This window comes from Pseudophryne corroboree, chromosome 8 (assembly GCF_028390025.1).
Source record: "Pseudophryne corroboree isolate aPseCor3 chromosome 8, aPseCor3.hap2, whole genome shotgun sequence".
NCBI lineage: Eukaryota > Metazoa > Chordata > Amphibia > Anura > Myobatrachidae > Pseudophryne > Pseudophryne corroboree.
This window is the reverse complement of record NC_086451.1, coordinates 382664717-382687562: the sequence shown is the minus strand read 5'-3', so window position 1 is coordinate 382687562 and position 22846 is coordinate 382664717. Positions and strand designations below refer to the sequence as shown.

Sequence of the window (22846 nt, the reverse complement as noted above, 5' to 3'; positions counted from 1 at the left end):
CTCAATTTTAAGAAGCACCCATATGGGCACAGTTTAGTAGTTTAGCTTTCCTCACAAAACATTTATGTTGCTGTCATTAAAGTTTTATTCGACTCCAAACTATTTATCCTGATTGAGGAAAGGATTACTGCTGTGAAGTAAGCATGCAGCTTACAGGGATACCGGCAAATGATACAAATCCATTATTCGGTGCTGAGAAATGAATGCATACAGGGAACTGATACAAATAAAGGGATATTCAGTGTACTGAAATGTCAAGTTGTGTAATTGTTGTGGACTGAAAGTTGTTATTGTTAGCAGTGAGGAAGCAGAAGTTCCAGACAAATAAAACATCCAGTCTTTTGCCAAATTTCTCATAACGGTGTCTATTCTTCAAATGCTGCAATGGAAGATGGGAGCTGAAGGCAGAGGTTTCATAGGGGAATATCCAAGTTAATCAATATAACAAGCATTAGTTAATTAACTAGGGCACTTTCCCAAGCCAACTCCGGGTGATTTGTGGGTTAACATCCGGAGAATTGTGTGGAGGCATTGCCAAGAGAAGATCAGCAACAGGAGAAAGGTTACCCTGAGCAGAGTAACATCTGAAGATCCACTGGCAGGTAACATTTAAGGTGCATACACACTGAGCGCTTTTCCCCCCTGCCCAGCGATGTCAGCGGGGGTGAAGTGCTTTCCATAGCAGGGCGCTATGGAAAGCCGTAATACCAGCAGTTGAACGGCAGCCGCCGGCGATGAAGCAGGAGTGCGCATCAGTGCTCATCGCTGGGACATACAAACTGGGCGGTTTTGAGCTGACAGCAGCTCAAAACACCAAAAGTGACCTGCTTTCAGCTCAAAATTGCCCAGTGTGTATGGGCCTTATGCCCCCTATGCATTCAGCAATATGCCACCGAGCTGCCCGACGGCGGATACGGCCGACGGGCGACCCGGCGGCTGGGGGGAGGTGACGGGTGGAGTCAAGCTTCTTAACCAATGTGTGTACTCCATTTCTTGTTGTGCTGATTCTGTCTACGTGCTTTCTCCACCTGCTGGATCACTACTTGCTGCTCTGGCGGTGCCGAAATAAAGAAAAAACTCAAATGAACCACTGTCAGACAAACCACAGTTTATTAAACACAATCTACACTCACGTTCAATGGATTCACATATTGGGGGATATTCAATTGTGTGAAAAGTTGGTTGGGTGTCTGTTTTTTCCTGTCTATTAGATAGGAAAACACAGACACCCAACTGACTTTTCAAACAATTGAATACCCCTCACTAAATGTAAGTCATAACCTATATAAGTATATCACAATCTAAAATATTGCCAATCATATCTCTGATTGGCTACATTTCCATCCAGAGAGGCTACCAAGTTTTGCATTAACAGCACTAAATGAAAGCTACATTAAGTACGTCAGAATCCAGCATGAAATATATGAAGATCGTGTAGATGAGTACACATCAGCCGGTCTCCTTTAAACATGCATATTAATAAGGAAAGGAGATGTAAAATGTGTCTTGTGTCCTCCAGTGCCTACAGTAATTGTTAATAGTGCATATTGTGTACATTTGCACTAGCTCATAATAAGCAAAACAGATGTCTAAAGCAGGTTTTGTGTCCTCCAGTGCCTAGTTGTTGATATTGACTTGAAGTGTGTAAGCTTAGCTTATGTCCAGCAAAGAACTTGTTACTGTACATAGATTAGCCAATCCTTCAAGTTTAGTATTTTTAGTAAAGCATATACTGTATGCAGTTAATATGGCAGCTGAATTAAACTGGTATCTTATCAAGCATCTTAAGGCCTCTCAGATCTTGGTGTATCCCATTGTACAGTCAAGTTATGGCATGTAAACCTCTCTATTTAATAGGAGTTCACTCCAATATACAAGTTTTCAGTGCAATTAGTAAATAAGTGTCTTGATAAATAGAAGAGAAAATATTGCCAAATGCTCGACAAAGCATTTCTTCTCTTTCTCTCAGCTGTGAATCTGCCCTATTGTGACTAGGGTTATTGGTTTCCTAACCCCTCCTACTTTTGTGTTGGGCGCCACCTACAGTTGATTTGGTCACGCCTACATGAGGCCACTAATACCCCTTTCATACCTAAAACTGCGGGTCTTAGACCCCTTGCATACTGCAGCCAGCAGCCCGGCATATTGACGCATGGGGGGGGTGGGGTGGCGCAAGTGATCACATGATCTCTAAGCGCCGCCTGCTACATAGAGAGGGAACGGGAGCCGGGGCACATTGACCCGACTCCCGTTCACACTGACCAGGTTCCCGGGAAGATCCCGGGACCAACCCTGGAAGATATCAGGGTTGAAATGCCGGGGCAGGAATCCCGGGATTTTGACCCTGTACCCTTTCACACTGAGAAATTTCCCGGGTTGATGCGCGTTCATGTGCATTAACCCGGGAAATTTTGGCTGGTGTGAAAGGGGTATTACAGATTTTTTTTTTCACTACCACTTTGAGTTCCCTGTCCATCCCCCGCAGAGGCACAACCCTCACACTGACATGCCTGGGGATGATTTTCACTATAGTAGGACCACTCACTTGCACTTTTCCTTAAGTTTAATTATTCGGCTTCTGTGAAATTAAGTCTGGCATAGGACAGGAGTAAGTGTTAGTTTCTGGAATTGGGGCAAACAATGCAAACCATTTTGCCCGTGCTACTTGCTGCATTTGGAGAAGAAGTGCGTTTAGAGATATATGGGCTGATTCATTAAAGGGTGATGGGGTGTTTTTTTGTTTGTCTTTTTTGCACTATTATATACGCATGTCCATATCCAACAAATGTCAATGCTTGAGTGTTAAACTAAAGCTTTCTTTTTAATCAATTAACGTTTTAAAAAAATTTTTTTTAAAGTTTTAAATAAATTAAATTTACTTTTTCAACTATTTGTCCTCACAACAATGGAACTAAAGCTCAAATCAACCCAGTGCTGTAAAAAAGATGTTTTTTATTTTGGGATACGTAGAGGACAGGACAGTCAATAAGTGATGTCATATAATCTTGATTGACATCTACCACAAAACCTTATTAAAACAGGGAAGTGGTCTCGTAGTTTAATAGAGATCTGCCAGAGGCCAGCCAGCACCCTTGTTCCTGGTAAGTACTATAGCACTTCCATATACATATAAAAGGGATATAAATACATCTCAGCAATTTTCTGAAGAGGTACATTTAGGTTAAGTACACTGTACTGTAATACTTTCCTGATAATGTAGCAGTTCTGTACACCAGTGATGTGCGGGCAGGGGAAGTAGTGCCTGTTATACTCTAGTACAGACCAGACCAGAATATTGAATAATAATGAATCACCCCAAAATTATATGTGTATGTAAATCTGACTTTGATACTAACCAGTGCCTCCCTAGCCACTGACCTCACTGCTGTATACTATATATTTATTAGATACACATTACCAAAATGAGAGAAGTACATGTACTAAATTACTGACCTACATAGCACATAGACATACCAATTTACTGACAGAGTAGTAGTACTATTTACTTAAAGCCTAGTAGCACTATTTTACTGAAAATATCGAAGTAATATGCCAAGGGGCTAATTCTGGGTTGGGAACAAAGCAATAAAGAGCAAGTACCTTTGTCGGCGGAATGTAATGGCATCCGAGATTGCCAGAGGTACAGGATGCCGTACGATCGCAGACGTTTTTTAAAGGGGCAGTCACTTACAAGGCAAAACCATGCCTTGTGATTGCCCCTCCGGTGATCTCGGACGCATTACATCCAGTCCTGTATCTTGACCAAACCATATTGCACTGCAAGGGGTACACATAGATTTATTTGTCTTTGCATGCAGGTTAAATACCGGTGGCTTTTTCATGGTTACTGATGCACTGAAATTGTAGTACTACCACATTATTAAAGAGTAGTAATATTAATGAACTATTACGTGTACCAGTAATAATTTCTAATACTAATTTACAGAAGGTTTAACAATATAATATAACTTGAAATGTAGTGTTACTGTATGAATAAAATGTGGAAGTACTACTTTTCTACTACTGTATAATCTAGCATTGTTAATTTACCAAAAGTGTTCTAATACCACATTATTGAAACGCTAGTAAATAATTTACTGAATTTACTTTAATTTTAAAATACAGTAGTAATTTACAGAATGTATGTTAGAATTACTTTGTTGTAAGTGTAGCAGCATTATTTTACTAAAAACTGTAATAGTATTACTTTCTTGAAGGTACATCTAATCAGAACAACTATTTTTTATGAGGTATATTATTATGATAATTCCCTTTTAACTGTGACTTGGAACTGTAACCTGGGGACCGATTCATAGGGGGGGGGGGGGGGATGTGAAATAGTTGCCCATAGTGTAGCTTGTACCTACACATAACCTTCTTTATCCCATATAAAGGCAAGTGATAAGGACATACAGTAATCATGTTGCAGTGAATGAGATGGTTATCCAACGGAACGACACAGGAAACAGCCTGATAACTCTTAAATACATTTACTAAAATTTACTTTGAGGGTAAAAAAAAAAAAAATCTAAGCTGAAGACTCAGTCATGTGCGGAGCACTAACATATGTAGCAATCTAGTACAGGCTCTGATACCTGCCTGGTTAAGAAAGAGATTGCAGAACTAAAAGGAGCATGTAAAAATGTTCTTACAAAATGGCTAAAGGAAGAGTTGCATAATAAAACTGCAACATCACATATTTAAAGTGGGTCCATCACCCATGTACTGTGAAAGCAGCTACAGTATATATGGGCTGAATATTTATTAAAATGTACCCTGTCAAATCATTAAGGAGGAGATTAAGGGAATAGTAGAGATAAAGTACCAACCAATCAGCTTCTATCATTTTTCTAGCACAGCCTGTCAAATGATGTCTAGAAGCTTGATTGGTTGGTATTTTATCTCTCTCCAAGATTTGATAAATCTCCCCCTAGGAATTAGATGTATCTATTCACCAGTCACAGAGTTATGGGGAGGACTGGATGACAGGATAGCAACCATCGATGGCCAGACGGAAATGGTGAGTGGTTTCACTATCGATGGCCAGCCACCATTGTATAATATTGATGGCTGAGCCAGATGGTTAAACACAAATGCACTTTTTGCGAATTCCAACGGCACATGTATAAAACACAAACCGATGGCTCATTATTGACAGTTTCTGTCTGATGGAATTATAAATAATCTGCCATCGATGGTCACCACTACTTTGCTTCACTGTTTTCAGCTTCTCCTCCTCTCTCCCATGCGGCAGCAGCCTGACTGTGTGTGTAGCATCTCCCCCTTGTTCGGACTCCACTCTCCCTATCCAATTTCTACAGTTCGCAGTGCACTTCTGCTGTAATCAAAGGCTGAGTGTGTATTATTGAATTCAAGAAAAAATAGGGATTACAGCTGTCTTTTACATAGGCATTGAACTTTCTTACTTTGTAGTGGAGAGTATCAGATAAAATAAAGATCAGATGTATAAGTCAAAATGACTTGCAGGCAACGGGGTGATTACAGTGAGATAGTCTTTAGACTTATAGCAATTCATTTAATGGCAAAACTAATGTGGGCAATGCCATTCAGCCCACAGAGTTTATTTCAGCTAATGCTTGGCTACAATGATACCCCCCCCCCCCCCAAAAAAAAAAATTGCTAAATTAATTTCTTGTCTGAAACAAAGGACTTGAAAGACAGGGGTTGTCTAGACTAAACGTTCCCTCCGCTCACTGCTCTAAAACAGTAAAAATGCCGACATTTCATTAAAAATGAAAATGCAGAAGTCTTATGGGGCATACATACGGGGTGATTCTTGCCTATTTTTAGAAATTAAGCACGGATTGCTCCGTGTATATACCCCATAGCGATGGCAATAGGGGGTAATTCCGAGTTGATCGCAGCAGGAACTTTGTTAGCAGTTGGGCAAAACCATGTGCACTGCAGGGGAGGCAGATATAACATGTGCAGAGAGAGTTAGATTTGGGTGAGGTGTGTTCAATCTGAAATCTAAATTGCAGTGTAAAAATAAAGCAGCCAGTATTTACCCTGCACAGAAACAAAATAACCCACCCAAATCTAACTCTCTCTGCACATGTTATATCTGCCTCCCCTGCAGTGCACATGGTTTTGCCCAACTGCTAACAAAGTTCCTGCTGCGATCAACTCGGAATTAACCCCTATGTGCGGTCCCGAGCGTCGCCATCGTCCGCTCAGATCTTTAGCACATGCAGGCAAGATTTAGGGGGTAATTCTGATCTGATCGTTGCTGTGCGTTTTTGCACAGCGGGCGATCAGATCCGAACTGCGCATGCATATGCACCACAATGCGCAGGCGCGATGGACGGCTACAAAGTGGTTCGCTGGTCAGCGACGGGTTTGTGTGAAGGATCCATTTACACGGGTGTTCGCAAGGAGATTGACAGGAAGAGGGCGTTTGTGAGTGGCAACTGATCGTTTTCAGGGAGTATCTGGAAAAAGGCAGGCAGGGCCGAGTGTTTGAAGGGAGGGTGCCTGACGTCAGCTCCGGCCCCAATCAGCAGGAAACAATCGCACAGGAAGAGTAAGTCCTGGGCTGCACAGAAACTGCACAAAATCAGTTTGTACAGCTCTGCTACACATGCGTTCGCACACTTGCACAGCGAAAATACACTCCCCGTGTAGGCAGCGACTATCTGAATGCAGGACAGGAAAAATCGCTGCCTAGCGATCAGGTCTGAATTACCCCCTTAGTTAGATCACCAAGCATTTGCATAAAGAACACTGGTTAGAACAGATTGCTCAGCCAGGGCCAAAACTAGGATTTTCGTCACCCGGGGCAAGGCAGTAATTTGGTGCCTCCCCCACAAAAAACAAACAAACAAACAAACAAACAAACAAACAAACCCTATCAGACTAAAGGCCCATACACACTTGACGATAAAATGAACGACGTCGTTCATTTCAGCCCTCATCAACGACGTCGCTCATTATATCGTCAAATGTGTATGCATCAGACGACCACCGATGCGCGGCCCCGCGGGACGTTAACGACCCTCGCTTATCTGTGGAGCATGTATGCTCAATTTCCACTATGGTCGTTACCGACCAGAGACGTCGTTGAATGTGTATGGTGTAAAAGACCAACGACCAACGACCAAGCCACTGTTCACCAGCCCTGTTCCCAGCTCATTATTTTAATAAACTGTTCAGCTTGGATGCTTCAACGATGAATGGTCTATGGTCTTTGGTCTTTGGTCTTTGGTCTTTGGTCTTTCGTCTTTGGTCGTTGGTAGTGTGTATGCTCATGTCGTTTGCTCAGCTGTTCAAGGGAAGTCGTTAACGATGTGTGCAGCGTCAAGTGTGTATGGGCCTTAAAATAACCAGATTCTCAAACATTTTGAAAAAAGGGGATACTACTGGACAATTATTCCGCTATGTGCCTCAAATGCCCTATGTGTCACATGCGCCGCCAGCGTGTTCAACTACATGCTCCTCTGTGTGTCCCCATACATTGCACTATGGGGGTCATTCAGAGTTGATCACTCGCTAGCTGTTTTTTGCAGTCCTACAATCGCACAGTCGCCGCCCACCTGGGAGTGTATTTTAACTTTGTAAGTGTGTGATCGTATGTGCAGCCGAGCTGTACAAAAAATATTTTGAGCAGTTTCTGAGTTGCCCAGAACTTACTCAGCCGCTGCGATCACTTCAGCCTGTCCGGGGCTGGAATTGACGTCAGACACCCGCCCTGCAAACGCTTGGACATGCCTGCGTATCTCCAAACACTCCCAGAAAACGGTCAGTTGCCACCCACAAACTCCCTCTTCCTGTCAATCTCCTTGCGATCGGTCGTGCAAATGGATTCTTCACACAAACCCATCGCAGAGCAACGATCCACTTTGTACCCCTGTGACGCGCCTGTGCTTTGTGGTGCATACGCATGCCCAGTTCTGACCTGATTGCAGCGCAGCAAAAAATGCTAGCGAGCAATCAGGTCTGAAAGACCCCCTATATCATAACACTTTATCTCTGCCCTACATGCCCCTATCCACTGCACTACATCACTATACTACATACCCTATACGCTGAACTACATCACTACACTACATGCCCCTATGCACTGCACTACATACCCTTTATGCTACACCACATCACTACACTACATCCCCTTATATGTTACACCACATTAATGCACTACATGCCCCTATATACTGCAATACATTACTACACTTCATACCCTATATGGTACACTACATCACTGCACTATACCCCCTTTTAAGCTACACCAAATCCCCCCATCTGGGAGGCAAAGCGGAGGTTGATACTGCTAACTGGGAGCACAGTGCGCTTCTATAGCTTGCATGGTGCACCGCATGCTAGTCGCAGCACTGCATGGCAAAGAAGACAGTTTAAGACAGTAGCCGACATAGGAGAGATCCCAGGTACTGGAGCTCACTCGCACAGCGTCGGAGCCAGCTGCGGGCAGACAGGTGGGTCAGATACATTGCCCTTTGAGCTGTCTGCTGTCTCAATGGAGCAGCACAGAACTGACGGTAAAAAAACCCCCACAAACAAACCGTGCTCCTCTGTAACTCCTTGGCGCCCCCTCAAATCCTGCACCCGGGGCGCATGTCCCCTTAGCCCCCCCCTAGTTACGGCCCTGGCTCAGCACACATCGCTGTGTGTACAGCGGTGTATAGCGATGTGTGCTAACTTATATCGCTTAGCACACAGGCGCAAGTCGCCCCGTGTGTATGCCCCCTTAGTTATGCACAATTGCAAATGGACAAGCCACTAGTCACTTAACAATGCTTTCTCATACGTCCTAGAGGATGCTTCAGTACCATGGGGTATAGATGGTTCCGCAGGAGCCATGGGCACTTTAAGACTTTTCCAGTGTGAACTGGCTCCTCCCTCTATGCCCCTCCTCCAGACCTCAGTTTAGAAAATGTGCCCAGGCAGACTGGTCGCACGCTAGTGGAGCTCTACTGAGTTCTACTAAAAGACTTTATGTTAGGTTTTTTATTTTACAGGGAGACTGCTGGCAACAGTCTCCCTGCTTTGTGGGACGTAGGGGGAAGAAGTAGGAACCAACTTCCTAAATAGTTTCTTGGCTCTGCTTCTGTTGACAGGACACCATTAGCTCCTGAAGGGTAGAAGACTGGTGAGTAGTGTTACCGGAGATCTGCAAGAGGGACCTCCGGTCATCGTGACGGCTCAAGGTACCACGCAGCGGGCGGGAACGCTGCACAAGCATGCTATCCATAACACAGTGCACAGCAGGGGGCAGGGCACGGGGGTGGGGGGCGCCCTGGGCAACATGAAACCTACTCTTACTGGCAAAAGGTAGCATATGATGTTGTGGCACAGTCCTACACCCCCGCCAGTATAAATAATTTGTGATGATTTCTGAGGGGAAACGCGCCATTACAGGGGGCAGAGCTTCTTCCTCAGGCAGCCAGCACACTGCTCAGCGCCATTTTCTCCAAGCTACTGCAGGGGAAGAAACGCTGATCCTCCTCTCCACTTCTGAATCAAGTATCAGGGTGAAAAAGAGGGGGGGGGGGGGTGTAAATTTGGTGCTCAATCATATTATTTTACATTATAAAGCTCTAAAGGTCTCTGTGTACAAAGTACATGACACAGGGATTTTTCATTGGCGCTGAGTTGTGAGCTGGCAATTCCTTTTCTGTGTCCTTCTGACAGATTTTACTGTGGGTCTGTCCCCTATAAACCCCGGAGTGTCTGTGGTGTGATTATGCACGTGTGTGACATGTCTGAGGCAGGAAGCTCTTCCCCTGAGGGAGCCATTTTAGGGATACAGAGTTGTAATGTGGTGGCGCAGCCGTCGCACCACGAGCCTGAATGGGTGAAAGAATTATGTGATAGTGTGAATCATATCAGTAAGAGATTGGATAAGTCTGAGTCTCATGCAAAAAACTGGAGAAAATCCGTGGAAGATGTGATTTTTTAATAGTTCTGTTTTTTCATCCACAGGGGACCCCTCTGGTTCACAAAAAAGATCTTTTGCACAAGTAGTACAAACTGATACCGACACGGACTCTGATTCCTGTGTCGACACTAGTGATTCCAGGGGAATAGATCCAAAATTAGCAAAAAACATTCAATACATGATTATTGCTATAAAGGAGGTGTTAGAAGTTACGGAGCCCCCTCCTTTACCACAGGAGAAGGCTTACTTTAATAAAGAAAAGAAAATTAATGTAACTTTCCCTCCATCTCATGAGCTAAACAGGCTCTTTGAGGGAGTCTGGACTAACCCTGAAAAGAAATTTCAGATTCCAAAACGAATTCAGGCGGATTACCCTTTCCCTGCAGAGGACAGGAAAAGGTGGGAGTCACCCCCCATTCTAGACAGTGCCCTGTCACGGTTAACGAAAAAGGTGTTTCTCCCTGCGCCTGGGACGGCTTCACTAAAGGAGCAGGCAGACCTCAAGTTAGAGACACCCTTGAAATCTATCTATGTGGCCAATGGGACACTACTCAGGCCTACCATTGCCTGTGCGTGGGTGAGTAGTGCTATTGAAAAGTGGTCAGAAAACTTGTCATCAGACATTGACACGATAGATGAAGACGAGATACTCCTAACGCTAGGTCATATCAAAGACGCTGCTGCGTACATGCTAGAAGCCATGAAAGATATTGGTCTCTTAGGATCAAGAGCCGCTACCATGGTGATCTCGGCACGTAGGGCGTTGTGGATTCGCCAATGGAATGCTGACACAGATTCCAAAAGGAATATGGAGGCTCTCCTGTGTAAAGGAGAGGCCTTGTTTGGAAATGGGCTGGATGCCTTAGTTTCTACGGCTACCGCAGGTAAATCGACACAATGCTCCTGCGCCGGCGAAAAAGACACATCACTCTCAGATGCAGTCCTTTCGGCCCAATAAGTACAAAAAGGGCAAAGGTTCCCCTTTCTTTGCAGGTAAAGGAAGGGGAAAGGGCAAAAAGTCCACAGCGTCTGCAGGATCACAGGAGCAGAAGTCAACCTCTGCTTCTGCCAAATCTTCAGCATGACCTGGGGCCCCATTGCGGGAGTCCGCTCAGGTGGGGGCATGTCTGAAGCTCTTCAGTCAGTTTTGGGTTCAATCTGGTCTGGACCCGTGGGTCTTACAAATTGTGTCCCACTGGTACAAGCTGGAGTTTCAAGACATTCCCCCATGCCGATGTTTCAAATCGGCCTTACCAGCTTCTATCCCAGACAGGGAAGTGGTATCAGCAGCAATACAAAAATTGTGTCAGGATCAAGTGATTGTCCTGGTTCCCTTGTCGCAACAAGGAGAAGGGTTTTATTCAAGCCTTTTCATAGTTCCGAAGCCGGACGGCTCGGTCAGACCGATTCTAAAGCTGAAAACACTGAATATCTACCTGCAAAGGTTCAAATTCAAGATGGAATCTCTGAGGGCAGTGATTTCCAGTCTGGAGGAAAATGACTTCATGGTGTCAGTGGACATAAAAGATGCCTACTTACATGTTCCTATCTATCCTCCACATCAAGCTTATCTGAGATTTGCAGTGCAGGATTGTCATTACCAAGTTCAGACGTTGCCGTTCGGACTCTCCACGGCTCCGAGGGTGTTCACCAAGGTGATGGCGGAGATGTTGGTCCTCCTTTGACAGCTAGGAGTCAATATAATTCCTTACCTGAACGATCTCCAGGAGAATGGGGCCTCCACCAAGAAGTATTCGCAGAGGTGACAGGTCTTTGGGGAGTTCCTCAAGTAGACATGATGGCATCCCAATTCAACAAGAAGCTTCAGAGATATTGTTCCAGGTCGAGAGACCCTCAAGCAATAGCAGTGGATACACTAGTGACCCAGTGGGTATTTCGCTCGGTGTATGTCTTCACTCCACTTCCTCTGATACCAAAAGTTCTCAAAATCATAAGGAGAACGGGGGTTCGAGCGATCCTCATTGTCCCAGACTGGCCAAGGAGGGCTTGGTATCCAGATCTTCAGGAGTTGCTCATAGAAGATCCTCGGCTTCTTCCTCTTCACGAGGACCTGCTGCAGCAGGGGCCGTGCATGTATCAAGACTTATCGCGGATACGTTTGATGGCATGGCTGCTGAGCGCCAGATCCTAGCCCGAAAGGGTATTCCCAAAGAAGTCATCCCCACTCTTATTCAGACGAGGAAAGGAGTAACGCATAGACATTACCACCGTATTTGGAGAAAATATGTTTCTTGGTGTGTAACCTAGAAGGCTCCAACAGAAGAGTTTCAGTTAGGACGTTTTCTTCATTTTCTTCAGGCAGGTGTGGATGCTGGCTTAAGATTGGGTTCAATCAAGGTCCAGATTTCGGCCTTGTCCGTTTTCTTTCAGAAGCAATTGGCCTCCCTTCCGGAAGTTCAGACGTTTGTGAAAGGGGTTCTGCACATCCAACCTCCATTTGTGCCTCCTACGGCACCGTGGGATCTTTACGTGGTGCTGCAGTTCCTTCAATCAGATTGGTTTGAACCTCTCCAGAAGGTAGAGTTAAAGTTTCTCACTTGGAAAGTGGTCATGCTGTTGGCCTTGGCATCTGCAAGGAGGGTGTCTGAGTTATGGGCCTTGTCTCACAAGAGCCCTTACTTGATATTTTATGAAGATAGGGCTGAACTAAGAACTCGTCAGCAGTTTCTTCCAAAGGTGGTTTCTTCTTTGCATGTCAACCAACCTATTGTGGTGCCAGTGGCTACTGACACCTTTGCTGGTTCGATGTCTCTGGATGTGGTCAGAGCTTTGAGAATTTATGTCGCAAGAACAGCTCGGATACAGAAAACAGAGGCTCTGTTTGTCCTGTATGCTCCCAAGAAGATTGGGTGTCCTGCTTCTAAGCAGACTATTGCGCGCTGGATCAGAGGTATGATTCAGGACGCTCATTCCACGGCAGGGTTGCCGGTACCGAATTCGGTGAATGCCCATTCTACGAGAAAGGTGGGCTCCTCCTCCTCCTCCCAGGGGGTCTCGGCATTACAACTTTGCCGAGCAGCTACTTGGTCAGGGACAAACACGTTTGCTAAATTTTACAAGTTTGACACCTTGGCAGCTGAGGACCTACAGTTTGGTCAATCGGTGCTGCAGGGTCATCCGCACTCTCCCGCCCGTACTGGAGCTTTGGTATAACCCCATGTTACTTAAGTGGACCCCAGCATCCTCTAGGACGTATGAGAAAACAGAATTTTAATACCTACCAGTAAATCCTTTTCTCCTAGTCCGTAGAGGATGCTGGGCACCCAGCCCAGTGCGTACTTTACCTGCAGTAGTTTATTTGTTATAGTTTTACACAGGTGTTGTGTTAAAATTGTTTTCAGCACATTGCTGCAATAGTTCATGCCCGTTGGCATGTGTTATGTTGAATGCCATGTTGTGCGGCATGGTTGAAGTGTGAGCTGGTATGAATCTCACCATTAACTTAAAAGTAAATCCTTTTCTCGAAATGTCTGTCTCCCTGGGTACAGTTCCTATACTGAGGTCTGGAGGAGGGGCATAGAGGGAGGAGCCAGTTCACACTCTGGAAAAGTCTTAAAGTTCCCATGGCTCCTGCGGAGCAGCCTATACCCCATGGTACTGAAGTGGACCCCAGCATCCTCTACGCACTAGGAGAAAATAAGATTTTACTTACCGATAAATCTATTTCTCGTAGTCCGTAGTGGATGCTGGGACTCCGTAAGGACCATGGGGATATAGCGGCTCCGCAGGAGACAGGGCACAAAATAAAAGCTTAAGGATCAGGTGGTGTGCACTGGCTCCTCCCCCTATGACCCTCCTCCAAGCCTCAGTTAGGATACTGTGCCCGGACGAGCGTACATAATAAGGAAGGATATTGAATCCCGGGTAAGACTCATACCAGCCACACCAATCACACCGTACAACTTGTGATCTGAACCCAGTTAACAGTATGATAAACGCAAAGGAGCCTCTGAAAAGATGGCTCACAACAATAATAACCCGAATTTTTGTAACAATAACTATATACAAGTATTGCAGACAATCCGCACTAGGGATGGGCGCCCAGCATCCACTACGGACTACGAGAAATAGATTTATCGGTAAGTAAAATCTTATTTTCTCTGACGTCCTAGTGGATGCTGGGACTCCGTAAGGACCATGGGGATTATACCAAAGCTCCCAAATGGGCGGGAGAGTGCGGATGACTCTGCAGCACCGAATGAGAGAACTCCAGGTCCTCCTCAGCCAGGGTATCAGATTTGTAGAATTTAGCAAACGTGTTTGCCCCTGACCAAGTAGCTGCTCGGCAAAGTTGTAAAGCCGAGACCCCTCGGGCAGCCGCCCAAGATGAGCCCACCTTCCTTGTGGAATGGGCTTTTACTGATTTTGGCTGTGGCAATCCTGCCACAGAATGTGCAAGCTGAATTGTACTACAAATCCAACGAGCAATCGTCTGCTTAGAAGCAGGAGCACCCAGCTTGTTGGGTGCATACAGGATAAACAGCGAGTCAGATTTTCTGACTCCAGCCGTCCTGGAAACATATATTTTCAAGGCCCTGACAACGTCAAGCAACTTAGAGTCCTCTAAGTCCCTGGTAGCCGCAGGTACCACAATAGGTTGGTTCATGTGAAATGCAGAAACCACCTTAGGTAGAAATTGAGGACGAGTCCTCAATTCCGCCCTGTCAGAATGAAATATCAAGTAAGGGCTTTTATATGATAAAGCCGCCAATTCTGACACACGCCTGGCTGAAGCCAAGGCTAACAGCATCGACACCTTCCATGTGAGATATTTTAAGTCCACAGTGGAAAGTGGTTCAAACCAATGTGACTTTAGAAAACTCAACACCACATTGAGATCCCAAGGTGCCACTGGAGGCACAAAAGGAGGCTGTATGTGCAGCACCCCTTTTACAAATGTCTGAACTTCAGGTACTGAAGCCAGTTCTTTCTGGAAGAAAATCGACAGGGCCGAAATTTGAACCTTAATGGACCCTAATTTTAGGCCCATAGACAGTCCTGTTTGCAGGAAATGAAGGAAACGACCCAGTTGAAATTCCTCTGTAGGGGCCTTCTTGGCCTCACACCACGCAACATATTTACGCCAAATGCGGTGATAATGTTTTGCGGTTACGTCCTTCCTGGCTTTGACCAGAGTAGGGATGACTTCTTCTGGAATGCCTTTTTCCCTCAGGATCCGGCGTTCAACCGCCATGCCGTCAAACGCAGCCGCGGTAAGTCTTGGAACAGACAAGGCCCCTGCAGTAGCAGGTCCTTTCTTAGAGGTAGAGGCCACGGTTCGTCCGTGAGCATCTCTTGAAGTTCCGGGTACCAAGTCCGTCTTGGCCAATCCGGAACCACGAGTATAGTTCTTACTCCTCTCCTTCTTATGATTCTCAGTACTTTTGGTATGAGAGGCAGAGGAGGGAACACATACACTGACTGGTACACCCACGGCGTCACCAGAGCGTCCACTGCTATTGCCTGAGGGTCCCTTGACCTGGCGCAATATCTGTCCAGTTTTTTGTTTAGACGTGACGCCATCATGTCCACCTTTGGTTTTTCCCAACGGTTTACAATCAGGTGGAAGACTTCTGGGTGAAGTCCCCACTCTCCCGGGTGAAGGTCGTGTCTGCTGAGGAAGTCTGCTTCCCAGTTGTCCACTCCCGGAATGAATACTGCTGACAGTGCTATCACATGATTTTCCGCCCAGCGAAGAATCCTTGCAGCTTCTGCCATTGCCCTCCTGCTTCTCGTGCCGCCCTGTCTGTTTACGTGGGCGACTGACGTGATGTTGTCCGATTGGATCAACACCGCCTGACCCTGAAGCAGAGGTTTTGCTTGACTTAGGGCATTGTAAATGGCCCTTAGTTCCAGAATGTTTATATGAAGAGACGTTTCCAAGCTTGACCACAGGCCCTGGAAATTCCTTCCCTGTGTGACTGCTCCCCAGCCTCTCAGGCTGGCATCCGTGGTTACCAGGATCCAATCCTGAATGCCAAATCTGCGGCCCTCTAGTAGATGAGCACTCTGCAGCCACCACAGGAGAGACACCCTTGTCCTTGGCGACAGGGTTATCCGCTGATGCATCTGCAGATGCGATCCGGACCATTTGTCCAGTAGATTCTGGCTCTGTAAGGGGGACGGCGGCGCGGCTCCGGTGACCCATCCAGGCTGAACCTGTGATCGTCCCTCTGGAGCTAGTGTCCAGTAGCCTAAGAAACCCGATCCACTCTGCACTCAGGTGAGTCCGTTTCTTCTCCCCTTAGTCCCACGATGCAGTGAGCCTGTTGCCAGCAGGACTCACTGAAAATAAAAAAAACTAACTAAACTTTTATTCTAAGCAGCTCAGGAGAGCCACCTAGATTGCACCCTTCTCGGCCGGGCACAAAAATCTAACTGAGGCTTGGAGGAGGGTCATAGGGGGAGGAGCCAGTGCACACCACCTGATCCTTAAGCTTTTATTTTGTGCCCTGTCTCCTGCGGAGCCGCTATATCCCCATGGTCCTTACGGAGTCCCAGCATCCACTAGGACGTCAGAGAAAAGGATTTACCGGTAGGTATTAAAATCCTGTTTTTGCTAAGACTGATGGTAAACTCTTAACAATGAGACCTCCTATATTGGGTTACTCATTTATGTGATTTTAATGTGAGAGTTAACCTAGCAGGAGGTATCCCAAGATCCTCCAATATAGGATGCAGCCCGGATGTCTACAGTCACAATACCAACAGTGACACTGTCGACACCAGAACTCAGATGCAGGGATCCCGACATGGCTAAAATGCTACTTACAGCATTTGAACTGTGCAGGCATTATAACTTTAAACATGAAGGTATAGGAGCATGCTTAAAGTTATAATGTCCTCGTGGCTAAAATGCTGTAAGCATTACAGTACCATGGGGGTAATTCAGATCTGATCGCTGGGCTGTGTTTTTTGCTGCCCTGCGATCAGAAAGTCGCCACCTACAGGGGGAGGGGAAAATCACTGTGCAAGTGTGCAAACTCTTCTGGTGCAGAGTTGCCCAAAAATCAGTTTGTGCAGTCTCTGCGCAGCCCAGGACTTAATTATCCTGTGCGATAGAATACTGCTGATCGGGGCCGGATCTGACGTCAGACACCCTCCTGGAAAACGCTTGAGTCCGTCCATAGCCAGATTAAGGTGGGGATGCAGACCATACTGTACCCCAGACCCCCTTTTGTCAGGAGGCCCCCCGACCTGAGCACCTTGACATCACTAGCTTTCCCTCTTAAGCAGCAGCAGAACCAGCAGCCATAATGTGAGCAGGACAGTATTCAGTGAAGGCAGAGACACAGGAGTATCATGTTTCATGAGCTACCGATAGAGCTTTCCGACCAGAGCAGAGATAGTAGGGTGGAGAGAGCTGTAAGTGACACTGGGATCCCAGCTTCTCTTCCTTGCTTGGGTGACTGAGTCTTGTGTAAACTGTTATGCAACTAAACCATTTGGTTCTAGAGATAGACATACACAGATAGTCCTCCTGAGTCCTGTCCCAGTGTGTAAGTAGTACAGAGGCTACTGCTATTCTTGCATGTGACAAGATAAATTATTTAATTTTTCTATGTGTATTTTAAGGTTAAGTTGTCTTTGTTACGCTACAAGAAAAGTTTAAATAATAGTAGTCTTTCAATTAGGTGGAGCTATAAAAAGTACATAGCCCTTATTAAACTATTAGTTTAAAACTAATATACACCATTGGTTTACATTTAATATACACAATCCATACATACCAACATGACCCATTCCTGGAGGGACAAAATGCTCACTACCTGGACTTCCTTCTTAATTTATGATTGCAATCAACTGTGTTGAAATACCTTTCTTATCAATTAAATTGTTCAACACCAGTGATGCCAATCATATATAAAGTGGGAAGTCCAGGTAGAGAGCATTTTGTCCCTCCTGGAATGGGACATCTTGGGAGGTATGCACATTCTAATACACATCCCCCACCTTCCACCGGGGCCTTCCTGTCTTAAGTGCCCTGGGCACCCCCAATGCTTAATCCGGCCCTGAGCCCGTCTGCGTTTTTCCGGACACTCTCTGAAAACAGTCAGTTGCCACCCAAAAACGGCCTCTTCCTGTCAATCTCCTTGCGAACGCCCTGTGCGAATGGATCCTTCGCACAATCCCGTCACTGACCGGCGATCCCCGTTGCAGCTGTGCGGCGCGCCGGCACAGTGTGGTGCATCTGCACAGCAGCAATCAGATCTGAATTACCCCCCATGTCCTCAATATGGCTCTACAGGCCTCTATAAGACCAGCAGCTACAGATCCTGTAAATGCCTCAATGGGGCTGATTCAGAGATGTGCGCAAACCCAACATGCCATTTTCCCAGTGATTTTTCAGCACTGCCAACGCAGCACTCCGGAGAGGTAAGTATAGAAGAAATGGGTGCAGCATGTGCTGTGTGGGCCCCTCGATCCTGGGTCCCATGTGCAGTGCACACACTGCACCCATTATAAATACAACTATAGATCTCTGTCTGTTGCTGTGCCCCTAAGAGGTAGCATGATTGACATGCTGCAATAATTTGTGGACGGTGGAAGGAACAGCCTTCCAGAAAACGGGTGCATTTCTGCTCCGTATTCTGGGCCTATCAAGGCCAGTGGCTGTGTCTTTGGACACAGCTTCACTGCCATTGACTGCATGAAAACTTGAGGGTTACTGAGACAACCAATGTTCATGCAGAGTGACCTGATGGCTGCACCTTTGGGTGTAACAGTGGATCACAGAAGCTGGCAGGAGGCGCCTATTTACACAAGCGGCCTCCTGCAGCATTAGCATATTATCACACAGCAGCTGCGTCCAGAGCCGGCCCTAACCAATATGATGCCCTAGGCAAGATTTTGGCTGGTGCCCCCTAGCACTGCCGCTAATTCTGCAGGAGATGCCTGGCATGAGTCATCTGGCAGCTCTCCTAACGTCGGGCGCCTTTTGTTTATGAAAATGCATCATGATATTTGCATTACAATGTGGATAGGATGCACAAGCAGCTTCTGCTGATTAAAATGATATGCAGCATGCCTATATTCTGTGTGCGACTGCGGCTGTATCTGCATACATTACAGTGATTTCCAGGAATACACTGCAATGTAGCATTTCGTATGCAGATACAGCCGCAGTTACACACAGAATATAGGCATGCCGCATATCATTTTAATCAGCAGAAGCTGCTGGTGCCTCTAAGCATACCAAATGCCCTAGGCATTTGCCTAGTTTGGCTATGCCTAAGGCCGGCTCTGGCTGGGTCCAAAGAACCAGCTGCTGTACTTACAGTCCATCTCTGAATCAGGCCCAATATACACAAAATGGAAGATGATAAGATGAAACAGGTGCTTGCAGGCGTTAGCTAGAACAAAGAAAATCCATCAGCTCACTATTTTAAACCAGTAAACAAAACTATCCAGGCAAAATGAAAGTACAGTATCCCATAGATGTAACAAGGGGGTGGGGGTGTAAAGATATCCGTTTCTGACCACCACAGCATACCCCATGGGTTCTGCTAAGCAGTCAGATTTACCAAGCTCCAGAAAGCCTATGAGCTACCGCATTGAATTTATTTTCGGAGCCCACAGAATGGTAAATGCAGGTGGTCATTTATTCCTGCATTGAAAGTTGTGACGTAATTATAGCATAATAAAAATGCCCCTTAGTTGCACACATTTACAAATACATGATAATTCACTTGACACTTAATGGTTCTGCTAAGAGTTGTTCTAGACAGTGGCGGCTGCTGCAGCTCAATCCACACATAGCATGGGGGTGGGGACAGTTAAAACATACAGTACCTTTTATGTTACAAGTAATATGTGTGACAGCTGCCTAACCCCTGGGAGCGGCAGCGCTGTGTATCACAGCTGCGGCTGCACCCGGAACACAGCACTCAGCTTTAGTTCTCCTTCCTGTATAAGCCCGCGCCAGACTCTGTGTATCTAGCCAATGGGAGTCTGGGGGCGGGCTTATGCAGAAAGGAGAAGCTGAGTGCTGTGTCCCGGAAGCAGCAGCAGCTGTGGATTACAGCAGTGCTGCAAATCCCCGGGGTCCGCCAGTCATCACACATATTACATGTAACATTAAACTAAAGGTACGTTTATATGTTTTAACCAACCCCTCCTCCCCCATGCTATATAGTGGTCTACGCTGCAGCTGATTGTACTGCCTGTAATTATATTAATCTCCATTTTTAGAAAAAAAAATTATAATATGTATTGATGATTTCTATGAGTTTGTGCTAAGTAGGTTTCCAGGGCAGATGCCATTTATAGTTATGTTAATTGCACAGTCAAACACCAAGGTCAGCACAGACAGACGGTGTTTAAACTTCCTTACTTTCATTCAATTATTTGTGTGATGCTTTGGTAATTACAACAGGATGGGTAGTGTAGCATTTGGTATAACAAGTCACCCACCTGTCCAGTGACTGGCTACGTGTAATGGAAAGCCCTATCGCTGATAACAGGATGCATGTGTGTAAGAAATGAGGAGGAAACTGTTTCACTTAATGTTATACTATTGACAAACAGGAAAGATATAACTGTTAAGGGTTTGGATGACGTAATAAGACAGGTAATCACAGTTGCTCAATCTACAGTATTACATCACTGTTCTATACATATGTCATAATGTTTGCCAGTAACAAAATAATGTGGTCGTTGTCTCTTACAGGTCCTCGAAGAAACTACAACATTTATTTGATTAATCTGTCATGGAGCTTACTAGCACAGAGTTTACTTATATAAATGCCTCTGACTATGACTTAAACACTGATGCCGTCCCAACAGACAGTATCAGCCCTCTGCCCCAAATTTCCTCTGTTCAGTGGGTTTCATTGATCCTGTATATCATAGTTGTTGTGCTTGGTGTTCCTGGCAATGCGTTGGTTGTGTGGATAACTACCTTTGAAATGAAAACCTCGGTAAACACTGTGTGGTTCCTAAATCTGGCAGTGGCCGACCTGTTGTGTTGTCTCTCACTACCGTTTACCATCATGGAATTGGCCCTTGGATACTGGCCACTGCGCCTATTTGCCTGCAAGTTTCTCTCTTCCATTCTGTTAGTCAACATGTACGCCAGCGTCCTCCTCCTTACTATGATCAGCATCGACCGATGTGCCTTGGTAATAAAACCCATCTGGTGTCAGAACCATAGGACTGTGAGAAAGGCATATCTGGCATGTTTGGTTATGTGGATCGTGGCCATCATCCTAAACAGCCCATCGATGATCTTTCTGTATACACGGGAACGTGAGAACGGGAAAGAAGATTGTATTTACAACTATGATATGCTTGGATTCCACAAAGAGAAAGTGGAGGCAGCGATTGCCATTTTTCGCCTATTGGTGGGTTTCATCATCCCTTTTTTGGTCATCACTGCTTGCTACAGTATACTGGTGAAAAAGGTGAGCAGACGGTTCACAAACTCCAATAAGACGCTGAAGGTAGTCCTTGTGGTGATCATCGGGTTCTTTCTGTGTTGGTTACCGTACCACGTGGCTGGACTCATTCTGGCTCTAAACTCAAGCAAATCAGCAATTTTCAAATCCACCCTACTAGTAGACCCAGTTTTGATCGCCATAGCCTTCATCAACAGCTGTATTAATCCAATCATTTATGTGCTAGTGGGTCAAGAATTCAAGAGCAAATTTAAGAGATCAATCAACCTTATTATAAAGAATGTCTTGGCAGAGGAAATGAGCCAGTCGTCTGACGCCAAGAGGTCTAAGTCAACAATCTCCACCAAGAACACAGAGGCTCTTGTGTAGTGCACAATACAAATGGTGTCACAGTGTGCGTTGTCGATAATGTCTAGTGCAGGCATTCCCAACCACGGTACTCAAGGCACACCAACAGTGCCGGTTTTAGTGACATCCAGGCTTCAGCACAGATGGTTAAATCAAAATAACTGAGGTACTAATTAAGTCACCTGTGTTCAAGCCTGGATATCACTAAAACCTGCACTGTTAGTGTGCCTTGAGAACCGCGGTTGGGAATGACTGGTCTAGTGAAATAAAACGCATTCAGACACATATTTTATCTGTACAGCAAAATTCCTTGGGAGTATATGCACTAAATTGTATAGTTTGGGTTAGAACAGACACAGTATGATGTATTCTATATAGATACCACTATATGGAACATGTAAAAGTAAAGCAATTATGGCATGTATACAGTGGTTATACAAAATGTTCAGTTAGTTGCCTGAAGAAACTATGAATAATCAGGGAAAGGAACTGTTACCAAAATTTGCTATACTGGGAACTGCATAAGAACTTGCTTCTGTCCACATTCCATATCCATGGTCGATTACAAAAATACAAATTGCAACATCTCAGACAGCTGCTCAGTTGTCAGTAATCAGCTGTATGGGGTTCCAGCACACAAACATATCCCCCACCGCCCTGGGACCCCATTCATATCAGTAAATGACCTACTTGGTTAAGCTACTTACCTGGAGGGTCAAGACATTCTGCGTCATCACGGGAGACTTTCACTTGCTAAAATCTCTGTACAAGTAGGAGCTCATTGGGTAATCCATATGGGACTGTTTGTTGCAGTATTCAAGTTGCTATGAATTCCTTTTATATACAGTAGGTACAATTTGCATTCCTAGAATTTGGTTTAATTGAAGTCTATCCATTTTCAGTTACTTCCAGTCTTTGATGGCATAAGTAATCCACTTGTTTTTAATGAATATTTTATCTTATTATTGACTGAGGTCATATTTTGTGTTATTTTATAGTAAAGTATGTGAATTAAACCAAGATACTCAATTCCATTTCCTTTTCCACATTTTTATCCTCCTAAAGATAAATAAATACCTGACTCCGTAGTATGATAAATATCTACTTGCACAGCACAGCAAAGTCCACAACAGAAAACAGAGTGTATAGTACAGCAAAAGTACAGACT

The 22846-nt window shown here is 45.3% G+C and overlaps 1 protein-coding gene across 2 annotated transcripts; it reads left to right on the top strand.

The window, feature by feature from the left end:
- Positions 1-373: 373 nt before the first annotated feature.
- On the top strand, positions 374-21772 carry LOC134947836 (C5a anaphylatoxin chemotactic receptor 1-like). 2 transcript variants are annotated; one of them, XM_063935694.1, is made up of 2 exons: positions 374-602; positions 20604-21772. In XM_063935694.1, the coding sequence occupies exon 2, from the start codon at positions 20644-20646 to the stop codon at positions 21697-21699; it is 1056 nt and encodes a 351-aa protein (XP_063791764.1). In that variant the 5' UTR covers positions 374-602; positions 20604-20643; the 3' UTR covers positions 21700-21772. The 2 variants fall into 2 exon arrangements, with proteins under 2 accessions (XP_063791764.1, XP_063791765.1); XM_063935695.1 differs by lacking the exon at positions 374-602 and adding an exon at positions 3063-3101.
- The last annotated feature ends 1074 nt before the right edge of the window (positions 21773-22846 follow it).

Excerpts from the sequence above, each read along its gene's own strand:
- LOC134947836 (XM_063935694.1), top strand. The coding sequence starts at position 20,644 with ATGGAGCTTACTAGCACAGAGTTTACTTATATAAATGCCTCTGACTAT.